Here is a 13,314-nt window from a genome sequence, read left to right on the forward strand (position 1 = left end):
GGATAGGCCAGACAAGTCTGGGAATCTCCTCAGGTCGAACTGGGCAGGAATGGAGCGAATCTGCATGAAGGGCAGAGAATCCCCCATGGACAGGGCCTCCTCTGCCCTCGCAGGACCCCCACACCCCTCCCACTGACCCTCACATGGTTCTCTTTGCTCTCCAAAGCCTGTGATGGGGCTTCAGTGTGTTGGGGCGGGGGGCGGGGGCTGCAGGGTGACCTTGAGGAGGCAAGGGGACCCCCGGAGCTGGAGAACGAGCCCGGAGCTGGGGAACGGGCCCGTCTGGAGAGCACCCGCATTTGGGGCAGGCGCTGAGGTGGGGGACGGGCGCAGGCAGCACTCCAGCTTGTGGCTCCGGCAGCTGGCGCCTGGGTGACATTTAGGGAGAGAACACTGGAGGAGGAGCAGGCTGGAGTGCACAGGCGGGGCGGGGCTGGGCTCCGCTGCCTGCTGGGGGGGGGGGGGGGGGAGGGAGGAGGGGAGCTCAACTCTCACTGAGCACCAAGCTACAGGGCCCCCCTGCCTCCCCGCTGCAGCCTCCGGCATGGGCTGCAGTTTGTGGGTGCACCCCACGTGCTGGGAACCTTTAGGGTGTTTTCTTTTTTTTTTCTTCAGGGGTGATGGGGAGAGTTTGGGCCACTCCCAGCTGTGCAGACTCCCGACTCTGTGCTCAGGAGTCATTTCTGGCAATGTCTGGGGAACCGTGTGTGATGCTGGAGATCAGACTGGGGTCAGCTGTGTGCAAGGAAAGCGCCTTCATCCCTGCACTGTCTCTCTGACCTCTCCCAAGTGTTTTGCATTCTCATTAGCCTTCCTGGCCCCAAGAATCACGCCTCTCCCCTCCACCCCTCCACCCCCACCGCTGCCGCTGGTGTGAGAATGGAGGGCTCTGTGGCAAGGGGCCATGCCCTCCCTCAAGTGACCCAAGGCCCATGTCCGCCCCTAATGGGCCTTGGGGGAGCTCGAAGGGGCTGGTAGGAGTAGCCCAGCTGTCTTTGGCAGAGGGAGGCGGCTTGTTCAGGCTTCTGGGCAGGCCGACTCCATGCAGAGTGACAGCCAAGGCCAGGGCAGGGCCACCTCCAGCCTCCCCGGCCAGTCTCGTCACAGTCCATTTAGTCCACCAGTGGCCGGGGTGACTCAGGCCGTGTCCTCACAGTCCCCAGCCACTCTGCTCTCTCCTCCTGCAGCTTCTCTGCAGGTGCGACCTGTCTCCCTTTGCTTCAGCTGGTCCCCTGGGAACTTCAGCCAGCGCCCCCTTGGCTGAGCCCTCCAACACAGAGCAGCTGTGTGAGTTCCAGGCGGCAGGCTGTGAGGTCCGGAGGGCATGGGGGGCTTACATCACGGGGTCCAGCTGCCCTGCAGCTAGGGCCGGGCTGGACCGTTCTCCCAGGCAGCACTGGAGTAGAGGTGGCCATCAGGGGCAGGCCTGTGGACCTCTGCATCCCTTACACCTTGCATGAAGGGCTCTTCCACCTACACACTTGAGAGCCACCAACCCCCAACGTCACTGGCGCCCCCAGGTGACGGTCATATGAGAACCATCAGGAACCTTGTCTCCCCAAGCTCCGGTCCCTCTCCTGATGGTCCTGCCAGCGCTAAGAGTGGACACTCCCGAGGGCATTAGTTTAGAGCCCCCTGTCTGCCATGTGGGTGACCCTTGGTGATGGCAGTGTGTGGTGATGGCCCCATGGATGGCCACCGGTGGCAGTTGTCACGTGGGTGGTTGCTAAGCAAAGTAATGTGCAGTGGCGTACCACTTGGAGTCGAATTCAAACTTGGGTTCAAACTTGTACTTCCTAGCCTGTGACCTGCGGATGGAGACCCCTACCTCTGAGCCTCAGGGAGCAAGGGCCCTTCCTTTGAAGTGTTGCCAGAATGCCAGCACTATGCATGGGGGACCTGGGTGCTCTCAGAGCCCAGGGGGAAGCCACCGGTGGCGGGGGGCGGGGGGGCAAGCCCCTGCCTAAGCGCTGTGTTGCCGGCGTGGGGGCCCATGGCCATACTCAACAGATGAACAGGGAATGCCTGCTGCCCTCAAAGGCTCTTTTTGTTGTATTTGGTTCTGTTTTGGTTTTTGCTTTTGTTTTGGTGTCACACCTGGCAATGCTCAAGGGTGACTCCTGGCTCTTCACTCAGGAATGACTCCTGGCAGTGCTCAGGGACCATATGGGATGCCGGAGATCAAACCAGGTTGGCCACGTGTAAGGCAAGCGCCCTCCCCGCTGTACTATCGTTCCAGCCCCTCTGTTGTTGGTTTTTGGGCCACACCCAGCATGACTTAGGGCTTACTCCTGGCTCTGCACTCAGGAATTACTCCTGACAGAGCTCAGGGGACCATATGGGATGCTGAGGATCAAACCAAGGTTGGCTGTGTGCAAGGCAAGTGCCCTGCCCTTCTGTTAACTCTGGCTCACCATCAAGATTTCTGTAGAAATACTGTCCTCGGTTCCCTGAAGATAATCGCGCATACACACACACACACACACACACCAGCTGATTTCTTTCTCCTTTTTTTTTTTTGTTCACACCCAGGCGATGCTCAAGGGTTATTCCTAGCTCCTAGGAATTAACTCCTGGCAGTGCTCGGGGGGCCATATGGGATGCGGGGGATCGAACCTGGGTCGTCACTCCAGCCACACACCAGCTGATTTCAACCTTCTCACTGATGGTCTCATGCAGCCTGAGCCAGGCCCACACCGCATTTCCCAGATGGCATTTTCTTTCTTGCTTTTTTGAAGGGGGGCCACACACGGCAAAACTTACCCTGCACCAGCTGGGGGTTGAGGGGAATGGGAACACCCAGTGATGCTCAGGGGGTCGTGCAGCGCCATGATCAAACTAAAAGTGTCTTCCACTTGGGTCATCTCCCCAGTCCCCAGATGGCATCCTTAAGTACCCTGTGGCAGGAAGTACTCTCTTCAAATTCTAGAAGTTCTCAGGCCAGAGTGATAGGACAGTGGGTAGGGCATTTGCCTTGCACACTGCTGACCCAGGTTCCATCCCCGGCACCTCATATGGTCCCCCGAGCACCACCAGGAGTGATTCCTGAGTGTGGAGTCAGGAGTAAGCCATGCGCATCTCTAGGTGTGGCCCCAAAACAACAACAACAGCAACAACATCAAAATTCTGCAAGTTTTTTTTTTTTCTGGAGGTTGTAAGCCGGTGACCAGAGAGAAGAAAAGGGCTCTTGCTACAAATACCCCTGTTTTGAACATGAACAGATTCATCCCTGGGGGCAGGGATATGATTTAAGTGGTCGAGTACATGCCTAGCACCAGACCGGCCCCAAGTTATAGCCCTGGTGCCTCATGCCCTACCCACCCAGCACTAGCAATGACCCCGGTGGCCCGCAAGCATCCTAACATTGGACCATTAGACTAGTGCCACTAGGCTGAATATCAAAAGGGAGTGACCCCAGACCCCCCACCCCAACAATAATTGTTTTGATTCCTATGATATTTCTGGAGGGCTAGAGTGATAGTACAGTGAATTGGGCATTTTCCTTGCGTGCAGCTGACCCGGACTCAATCCCTCACACCCCATATGTGAGGTCCCCCTGAGCACTGCCAGAAGTAATTTCTGAGTGCAGAGTCAGGGGTAACCCCTGAGCATCGCTAGGTGTGGTCCAAAAAAATTCACTTCATCTCACTTAAGTGTCATTCCTCACCCCCGCCCCTGTCCCCAGCAGCCACCAGTCTGCCCTCTGACATGAGCACGTTTTATCTCAGTGACCTCATCCATTGTGCAGCCTTGGGAACAGCAGATGTTCTCTTGGCCCCACGTTACCCAGATAGCACAGCTGTGTCCCGCTATCCTCTGTGCTCTTCCCCCGCCCCCTCCATGCTTGGGGGACCCTAAAGGATGTGGAGAATTGGGGTCAGCCACGTGCAAAGTAGAGGCCTACCACACAGTACTATGGCTCCAGCCCCTCACCCCATTTTTCTCAAGAATCTTCTCATTGGATGACTTTGTGGTCTGGGTTTAATTATTTCATTAACTTTGCTTTATGGAGACCGGATGGGATGCAGGCCTTTGAACCTGATTGACCACATGCAAGGCAAGCGCCATACCCTCTGTACTGTCTCTTCTGCCCTATTGAGTTAGTTTTAGTAGATTCTTGGGGCCTAGTCCCTGTCAGGTATGATGTGTGTGTGTGCGCGCGCATGCGTGTGTGGTGGGTGGTGGTGCTGGGAGGGGGTTTGGCCGCACCTGGCAATGTTCAGGGCTCACTTCTAGCTCTACACTCAGCAGTCACTCCTGGTGGTACATGAGGGACCCTGTGTGGTGTCAGGGAAGGAACCGGAGTGCATATGTGAGACAAGCACCTAAACCCCAGTACCCTCACTCTGGCCCCGCGGGGGGAGGAGTTGCCCTGGAATGGTGCTTAGGGTGGGAGGGTCCATCCCTGGGAGCTCAGAGAAGCAGGCAGTGCTGGGAGTCAACTCCAGACCTCCCAGTGGGAAGCTTAGGCTCTGGCCCTTGGAGCTTTTTTTTTTTTTTTTTGCACAGTCCCCTTTTATTTTTTGTATTCCTGTGTCCTTCCTCCCTTCCTCTGTCACTGTTGTCATGAAGAGGGTAGTACCCACTCCTGGCTGGGGTGTTCACGCTCACTTTTCAGCTATGGTGCTTAAATGTTCAGCTGCAGTGCTCACCACACGCGAGTAGTAGGGGGGCTGACATCTGCACTCACCAGGCTCACTCTCCGTACAGTCTCAGGTGACGGCTGTGGGCTCACACATGGCCCTGCCAGCAGCAGCAGTTCCTGTCAGCGGTGCTGCTTTCACCTCTTGTCTTGTTTGGTTTTGTTCATTTTTTATTTGGGGGCCGCACCAGGCAGTGCTCAGGAATCACTCCTGGAGGTGCTTGGGAGGCCACAGGGGCCACCGGGGATCAAACCCAGGTTGGTTTGATGGCCAGCGCCCAATCTGTTGTACTTCCTCTCTGGCCCTTCTCTCACCTCTTTTTAGCTGTGGTTCCTTTTTTTTTTTTTTTTATTGAATCACTGTGAGACATAGCTACAAGCTTTCATGTTTGAGTTATAATCATACAGTGATCAAACACCATCCCTCCACCAGTGCAAATTCCCCACCACCAATATCCCCAGTATACTGCCCCCCTTTCCCACCCCCCAACTGCCTCCATGGCAGACAATATTCCCCGTACTCTCTCTCTACTTTGGGGCATTATGGTTTGAAATACTAGCTGTGGTTCTTGTTGAGGGCTACATGCACCCCTTCACCCGGTTGTGGTGCAACCAGTAGTCACTTTTGCAGATTTTTTGGTTTGGGGGCCACACCCAGCAGTGCTCAGGGTTTTTTCCTGGTTACATGCTCAGGAGTGATCCCTGGCAGTGCTCAGGGGATCAGGGGGTACCAGGGTTTCAAACTGGGATCTGTGGGAATCCAAGCTGAGTGCCTCAGCCCCAAAATGATCTCTTTGGGCTCAGAAATCACTGTGGTTGCTGAGGACTCCAGCCTGAAGTTACTGTGGGCTGAGCTGCCAGGATCACCCTCAGCACATGGCAGGACTCTGGAATCTGAACCCGTGAGCCGTTGTTTGCAGGCAGGTACTCAAGCCCCTGTGCTGTTCCTCAGGGCCCTGAAAAAAATAGAATGTATATATGCATATGTATGAATAATTTTGGCTTTGGAGTGCTGTGCTCCTAGCTGTGCTCAGGGATCATTCCCAGTGGTATTCAGGGTCCATCTAGGATGCCGGAGATCTAACCCAGGGAGGCTACATGCACGGCCCACACTGTCCCCGCTGTTCTAGGTCTCCCATCCTCACTAGACTGAATTGTAAATTGTTTGAAAATGATGACTCAGGCTACGACCTGGAGTGCTGGGGGTAGTGGGTCCTGGGGAGGGGCATTTGGAATAGGTGGCCATCTGTCCCCATGAGACAGCGTGGAAGAGGGGAGATGCTGGAATCAGAGGGTGCACATAGGGGCCCGTTTAGGGGGCTTCAGGGTCCTCTGAGGCATCAGAAGTTGGGGTGCCCCTTGCTGCCCCCCCACCAGCCCCATCACAAGATGGAAACAGGAAGCCTGTCGAGAGTGAGCGTCTGGGCTGAAACACCCCCGAAGCAGCTTGCAGAGTTGCGTGGGTGTCACCGTGCAGCTGGACGTGAGTGGCTGAACTCACCCCAACCCCACCCCCATGGATGGGCATTCGGGTGGGTGGTTTCCAGTAGTTGCCAGAGCAGACGGTGGCACCAGCAGCTGGGCTTCTGGTGTGGGGGAGAGTTTGCTGCAGGAGCGGAAGTGCTGGGTCAAAGGGCATGAATGAGAATGCCTTTTTAAAATCTCTCCTGCCGAATGACGATTCAGAAAGGTGCAGCCAATTTATATTCCCACCAAAGACTGTCACATGTCCCCCAAGCTCTTGCCAGTGATGAGTATTATCCATCTCTTAAAAACAAAAAGCAACAACAACAAAAACCTTGCCAGTTGGAGTGGCCAAAAATAATTTCCTGATATTTTTAACCTGCATAGGATGATACACGGCTGCCTATTAATCCCCACGGAGTGTGATGGGATGGAGCAAATTTCTCTCTGTGCTTTGCCTGTGTTGAACTCATGATATCTCTCCTGAGTAGGAGAACAGCCTGGGAGAGGAAAACCCCCCTTTTTTTTAAATTTAGGGCTAAACTGGTGGTACTCAGGGGACCATGTGGTGCCAGGTCTCTAACCTGGGGCTCCCATATGCATTACATGTTTTCTCACCCTTCGAGCCATTTCCTGGCCCCAGGAGACCTTTTTATGTATTGGCTGATGTTTTGGTTTGGGTTTGGGGGCCATGCACAGCAGTGCTCAGGGCTTCCTCCTGGCTCTATGCTCAGGGATCACTTCCTGGTGGGGCTTGGGGCACCATCTGGGGTGCTGGAGCTCAGTCCAGGGGTGGCTGCGTTGCAAGGCAAGCATCTAAGCCACTGTACTAGCTCCTGACCCCAGGTGACCCTTTTTAAGGTTTTTTTTATTGTTGAACTGCTTTTCAGAAAGACTCCTCATTCTGGCACTGAGCATTTGAATTAGCTTCTAGAGATGCAGACAGTAGTCTGCCCTTTCTGGTTTCTTTTGGAGGGGGGTTGTCTTCTGTTTTGTTTTTGGGCCATATCTCATGGTACTCAGGGCTGCTCCCAACTTGGTGGTGCTTGGGGGACCACAGTGTGTCAGGGATGGACCCCAGGAGGGGTGCCCACATGCAGAGCTTCCACTCCCACACCGTGGGTCACACCCAGCGATTCTCAGGGGTTACTCCTGGCTGTGCACTCAGGAATTTCTCTTGGTGGTGCTCAGGGGACCCTCCGGGATGCCAGGGATCGAACCCGAGTCAGCCACATGCAAGGCAAATGCCCTCCCCACTACACTAGCACTCCGCCCCCAATGCCATGTCATTTCTATAGCCAAAGCACCATTTGGATGTTCCCTGCTTCTAGTGGTGGGCCACGGCAGGGTGGGGGGTGGGGGAGTAGTTGGCAGATGTGGGTGAGCAACTGAGACAGTCTGGTCCACCCTGGACTTATATTTTGGGGGGTCACATCCGGCGATGCTCAGGGGTTATTCCTGGCTCTGCACTCAGGAATCACTCCTGGTGATGCTCGGGGGACCATATGGGATGCTGGGAATTGAACCCAGGTCGGCCGCGTGCAAGGCAAATGCCCTACCCGCTGTGCTATGCCAGCACATGACCAGCCCCATGACCCCTGCGGCTCTATGCTCTGATCCAGATCCTGGTTACATGATCAGAATGGACTCACTTAGGGCTGGCAGAACCTGCCATTGACTCACTGACCGTAGAGTCAGGGCCATCATGGGAGACAGCCAAACGGAAGCCCCTCTGCATCCCCATCTTTCCCATGAGAGTGGTCCCAGAGCAGTTCTGCATCCTTTGGCGGCATTGCAGAGACTGGTACTGCTGCTGATGGCCAGAAAGAAGCAGAGTAGAGCTCGCAGCCCACCCCAGAGACCTGTGTGGTTGGAGCAGGAGGCAGATGAATCTGGAGTACAGCCTGAGGGGTGGTGTGTGTGTGTGTGTGTGTGTGTGTGTGTGTGTGTCTGTCTGTCTGTCTGTCTGTCTGTCTGTCTCTGGAGCCAGTCAACAGGGCACAGGATGTTTGACCCCTAGAGGAAGCTGGAGCTCATTGACTTTTTTCTACAATGGAGGCTTCAGTGCAAACCTCCCTCCTGCCCGAGGGCGCCATCCAGGCACCCCAGCAGCACAAAAATGGATGGGACAGAGTTTACAGCATCAGCATGAGGCTGAGACTGGGCCATTAAACCCACTCCTGACCTCAGTCAGGCTCCAGTCTGGAGAGAGGACTAGAGCCAGTTACTCAGACAGAGGGGAAAAAAAATATTAAAAATATATATATATGTTAGGGGCTGGAGCGATGGCACAGCGGGTAGGGTGTTTCCCTTGCACGCGGCTGACCCAGGTTTGATTCCCAGCATCCCATATGGTCTTCCGAGCACTGCCAGGGGTAATTCCTGAGTGCAAAGCCAGGAATAAGCCCTGTACATTGCTGGGTGTGACCCCCCTCCCCCAAAAAATTTGTTTAGGCCACCCCCCTTGTGCTTAGTGCTCACTCCTGGCTCTGTGCTCAGATATCACTTATGGCCAGGATTGGGAGACCATATGAGGTGCAGGGGATTGAACCCTGGTCAGCCACCTCTGAGGCAAGTCCCACGCACTTACTGTCTCTGATCTTTGAGATTGTGTCCCCAGGCCCTAGCAGATCCCAGGATGTGTGGCAAGGAGCAGCAACACGTCTTTCCAGAAGCCCAGAGCTCTCTCCTGGGCCCTGTACGGCAGTAACCACGTGACCTGAGCCCACCTGTGACCCAGAGCCTTTTAGGCTGTGTGGCCTTAACTGAAGGAAGCGCATGGCCTCCCAGGAATGAAGTTGTCAGCTAGATAACCCAGAGGGTGAACACAGAGCTCCTGGCAGAAGTGTGTGAAAGGGCCAGAGATCAAGTATCTTTGGCTTTAGGGCTCCTCGCTGGCTCCTGTGGTCTGGAGAGAGTTCAGACAGTAAATGCCTAGACAGACGGCCTGGCTGCGGGGAAAGCTGCCCTTGGCAGGACTTGGCCTGCGGGACGCTATTTGCACCCAGTGCCCTCTTGGGCTTTCGGGAGGCAGCCAGGCAGCAAGTGGCTGCATCCCTGATTCATCCCTGGCTCAGAAGGAACAAAGCTGAAGCTACTAGAAACTTCGAGGCAATCCTGAGGCCCTGTTTGATGTCTGCTGGCCCTAAGGTTCTGCACCTGTCAGGAAGCCACAAATTGGCTTCTGCTCACCCGGCGTGCCGCCTTGTGCCTCCCTCTTACTCCCCCTATCGGCAGGATCTGGCCCTGCAGGAAAGGAGCCAGTGTAGGTGGGGGTTTGGGTGAGGGGGTGCGCTTGGAACTAAGAGCCATCCCCCAGGCTTTGGTTGGCTTTCAGGCATGTAGACTACCCCCTCTGGCTTTTCTGCAATGGCTGGTTGTATGGATTCTTCCAGATTTTACGGCAGAAATGAATCGACTGTGAGGGAGGGGAAGAGATTTCATCTTCTCTAAGTGGTTAGTTGTGTACACTAGAAATGAAGAGGAGGGAGGGAGCATCCAAAGGTCTGAGAGAAGCAGCACGCATCATTAAAAAAATAGTGACCGAAGCAATAACAGCAGAGAGGGCATTTGCCTTGCATGCGGCCAACCTGGGTTTAATCCCCAACATTCCACATGGTCCCCCAAGTACCACCAGGAGTAATTCCTGAGTGCAGAGCCAGGAATAACCCCTGAGCATCACCAGGTGTGACCCAAAAAGCCAAAAAAAATTTAAAAAACAACTGAGCCAAATCTAGAGGTGGCAGCCACTCCCAGCAGTGCTCAGCCTATTGGTGCAGACCTAAGGCCAGTGCACATTCCCCGCAGCCGGGTTGCCCAGCAGTATTGGGCTACGGGGAGCTGAAGCCAGAGTCGCACTCAGAGCCTCACATGTACAAGCTGTGAACTTTCACTTGCGGCTTTTTTTTTCTTTGGCGAAGGGAGGACCCACCTGGTGGTCCCCAGGGGCCACCTGGCTCTGTGCTCGGAGCTAATTACCGGTGGCGTTTCGGGGACCATTTGTAGTGCCAGGGATCCAATGGGGTCCTGTGTATGCAAAGCGAGAGCACCTTACTCCCTATACTATCTCTCTGGTCCTTTTCAGCATTTGTTTTCGGTTTTGTTTTGTTATGTTTCTGGGCCATATTCAGTGGTGCTCAGAGATCACTCTGGGTGGTACTCGAGGATCACTCCTGGTGGTACTTGGGGGTCACTCCAAGTGGTGCTTGGGGAACATTCCAGGTGGTACTTGGGGATCACTCCAGGTGGTGCTTAGGGATCACTCCAGGTGGTGCTCAGGGATCCCTCTGAGTGGTACTCAAGGGACTGATGTGATGCTAGAGATAGAACTGGGGCTGGCCATATGCAAAGCAAGTGCTTCACTCCCTGTGTCATCTCTCCTGCACTAAAGTGCCACTTTTTTTATTTTAATTTTTTTTTTGCTTTTTGGGTCACACCTGGCAATGCACAGGGGTTACTCCTGGCTCTGCTCTCAGGAATCACCCCTGGCGGTGCTCAGGAGACCATATGGGATGCTGGGAATCGAACCAGGGTCGGCAGCATGCAAGGCAAACGCCCTACCCGCTGTGCTGTTGCTCCAGCCCCAAAGCGCCACATTTTTATTTTTTATGTAGGAGTACTGTTATTTATTCAGCCACTGATTAGCTGAGTGAATTGGGCATGAACTCCACCTTACTTTTTTTTTTATAATTTTATTTATTGAATCACCGTGAGAGCAGTTACAAAGCTTTTGGGTTTAAGTCTCGGTCATACAATGAAACACCCGTACCTTCACCAGTGCCCATTCTCCACCACCAAAAACCCCAGTATACCCCCATCCCACACCCTCCCCCTACCTGTGGGGCAGATGATTTCCACATTACTCTCTCTCTACTTTGATCACATTCAATAGTTTGACATCAGACCCACAATTATTATTTGGGATTTTACCCCAACACTCAGACCTGCTGAAAAGGCAACAGTAGACAATTTGTTTTCTATTGCTGGTTAAGAATAACATATGATGTCGCGTGGCTGCAGTAGTGGCTGCGCAATTTTGAAATTCCGAAATTTTAACACTTAAATCTGGAGGGATTTCTGCTAAAACCTGCTGGGTTTCGAGATTTGTTCCTGAGTCTCTGGGATCATGGCCGTTAAGCAGCTTGATGAGGAGCCAGAGAGGCTGTTCGTAGGCGGCATCTTGGGGTCTCGTTGGGACAGGAGGGAAAGGGCTAGCTCCACCCCCATCCTGTGAGACCCCGCGTGTCTCGTCTCTGAGGGCCCAAACCTGACTGCCCAATGGCCTCTGGAGGATGGCAATCACCGAGCCAACTAGGGGGAGCAGGCAGAGGGACAACACCCTTTCCCCCTTGGGGTGGCCCGGCGAGAGTAACTACTGTGGGGTCTGGACGCATTTCTGCCAAAAGCCACTGGGTTCCGAGATTTGTTTCTGAGTCTCTGGGATCATGGCCATTAAGCAGCTTGGTCAGGAGCCAAAGAAGCTGTTCGTGGGTAACAACTTGGGGTTTGTTGGAATGGGGAGGAAAGGGCTAGCTCCACCTCCATCCTGTGAGGCCCCACGTGTCTTGTCACTGAGGGTCAAACCTGACTGTCCAATGAGTGCCACATTTTTAAGGGAATGAAACCCAAATCTGACCGCCTCTCTCCTCAACCACGGCAGCTTCGCTGCTGGAAGAACATCTCTGTCTGCTACTTTGACCTTGAGCTTTGTGCTCGGAGGGGTGCCACCCTCCACTATGACACTGCCTGTGGCTGGAAGTAGCCCCCCGACCCCCACTGCTCCCACGTTTGGGTCGGGGACCCCTCCTACTCCTGCTCCCCGGACACTGCCTCCAAGCCTCGGCACCTCCTGCCACAGGGAGTGTCCGGCTCTCTGCATGACACTGCCAGCCTCCTCACTGCCCACTACCACCTGGCTCTGTTCCCAGAGCTGGACTGGGGACAGCCAGGGGTGGGTGCTGGGAAAAAAGCAGGAAGGGCTGGTGGTCATGACAGATGCCTGGGCCAGAGGACTGGTACTTGTAACAAGGACACGTGGGATGAGGGCTGGTCAACAGGTCCACCCATTTGTCTCTGTCCCAGAGCCAGGTGGCCCTGGTCAAGGTACCCAAAAGGCGGGTGACCAGGATCAGCTTCCTGCTCTACCACCATCCCATCACCATGTCCGCTCATGGAGGAGGGGCCAGAGAGCATTTGAACTCTTCCTGAGAACTACACCCATGTGGCCTAACCTCCCCCAAGGCGCACCCCCTGGAGAAACAGTTCAACCTGTGAATTGGGGCGGGGGGCTGGGCATCGGTGGGGCATAAGGCCAGGATGAGTAGGGCTGGGGGCAGGGAGGTGGAGCACCTTATGGGACAGACAAGGAGTTTGTTTCAGTTTGGGGGGGACCGATGATCTCCCAGGGGGAAGGTTTGGGGAGATCTTATTTGCTCTGTGTGCGTGTGTGTGTGTGTGTGTGTGTGTGTGTGTGTGTGTTGGGGGCCACACCTGGCTCTGCTCTGGGCTCACTTCTGCCTCTGCACTCAGGGATTGCTCCTGGTAGGTCCCAGGGGGAACATTTGTGGCTCCAGGGATCGAACTGGTTCAGCCACACACACAGCGAATGCCTTTGTGAGATCTTCAATCATGACTTGATACACTGTAGCACTGCACTGTTCATCAATTTGCTTAGCGAGCACTAGTAATGTCTCACAACAAATTGTGAGACTTGTTACTGTTTTTGGCATATAAGATGCGTCACAGGTAGCTTGCCAGGCTTTGCTGTGAGGGCAAGATACTCTCAGTAGCTTGCCCGCTCTCCGAGAGGGGCGGAAGAATCGAACCTGGGTTGGCCGCATGTAAGGCAAATGCCCTACCCACTGTGCTATCGCTCCAGCCCATGACTTGATGAATGTCTTTAATAATGGACTTGACAGAGCTGCAGGGGTGAGGGTGGAATGGTGGGGGACAGGCAGGCAGGACTGAGGCCACAGGAGCCCCTGGAACTGCCCGTCACCCAGTGTTCATGTGCCCTCTCTCCCTCTCTAACCTCCCGTTTGTCCCCACCACCCCCGCCCCATGGCCCCCCACTTTCCCTCCAGCAGAAGGCAGACCTGGCAGTGGCTGCGTTTACCATCACCGCTGAGCGGGAGAAGGTCATCGACTTCTCCAAACCCTTCATGACCCTGGGGATCAGCATCCTGTACCGCGTGCACATGGTACGGCCC

The 13,314-nt window shown here is 54.8% G+C and overlaps 1 protein-coding gene across 2 annotated transcripts in view; it reads left to right on the forward strand.

Annotated features, from left to right (window-relative positions):
- The window catches only part of GRIK5 (glutamate ionotropic receptor kainate type subunit 5), a 56,751-nt gene that overhangs the window by 28,378 nt on the left and 15,059 nt on the right, over window positions 1–13,314 (forward strand). For both annotated transcript variants that reach the window (XM_056136758.1, XM_056136757.1), the window contains one exon: window positions 13,192–13,305. In XM_056136758.1, coding sequence (XP_055992733.1) covers window positions 13,192–13,305 — 114 coding nt within the window. The remainder of the gene's footprint in view (window positions 1–13,191; window positions 13,306–13,314) is intronic.

Source organism: Sorex fumeus, unplaced genomic scaffold (assembly GCF_029834395.1).
Source record: "Sorex fumeus unplaced genomic scaffold, SorFum_2.1 ptg000122l, whole genome shotgun sequence".
NCBI lineage: Eukaryota > Metazoa > Chordata > Mammalia > Eulipotyphla > Soricidae > Sorex > Sorex fumeus.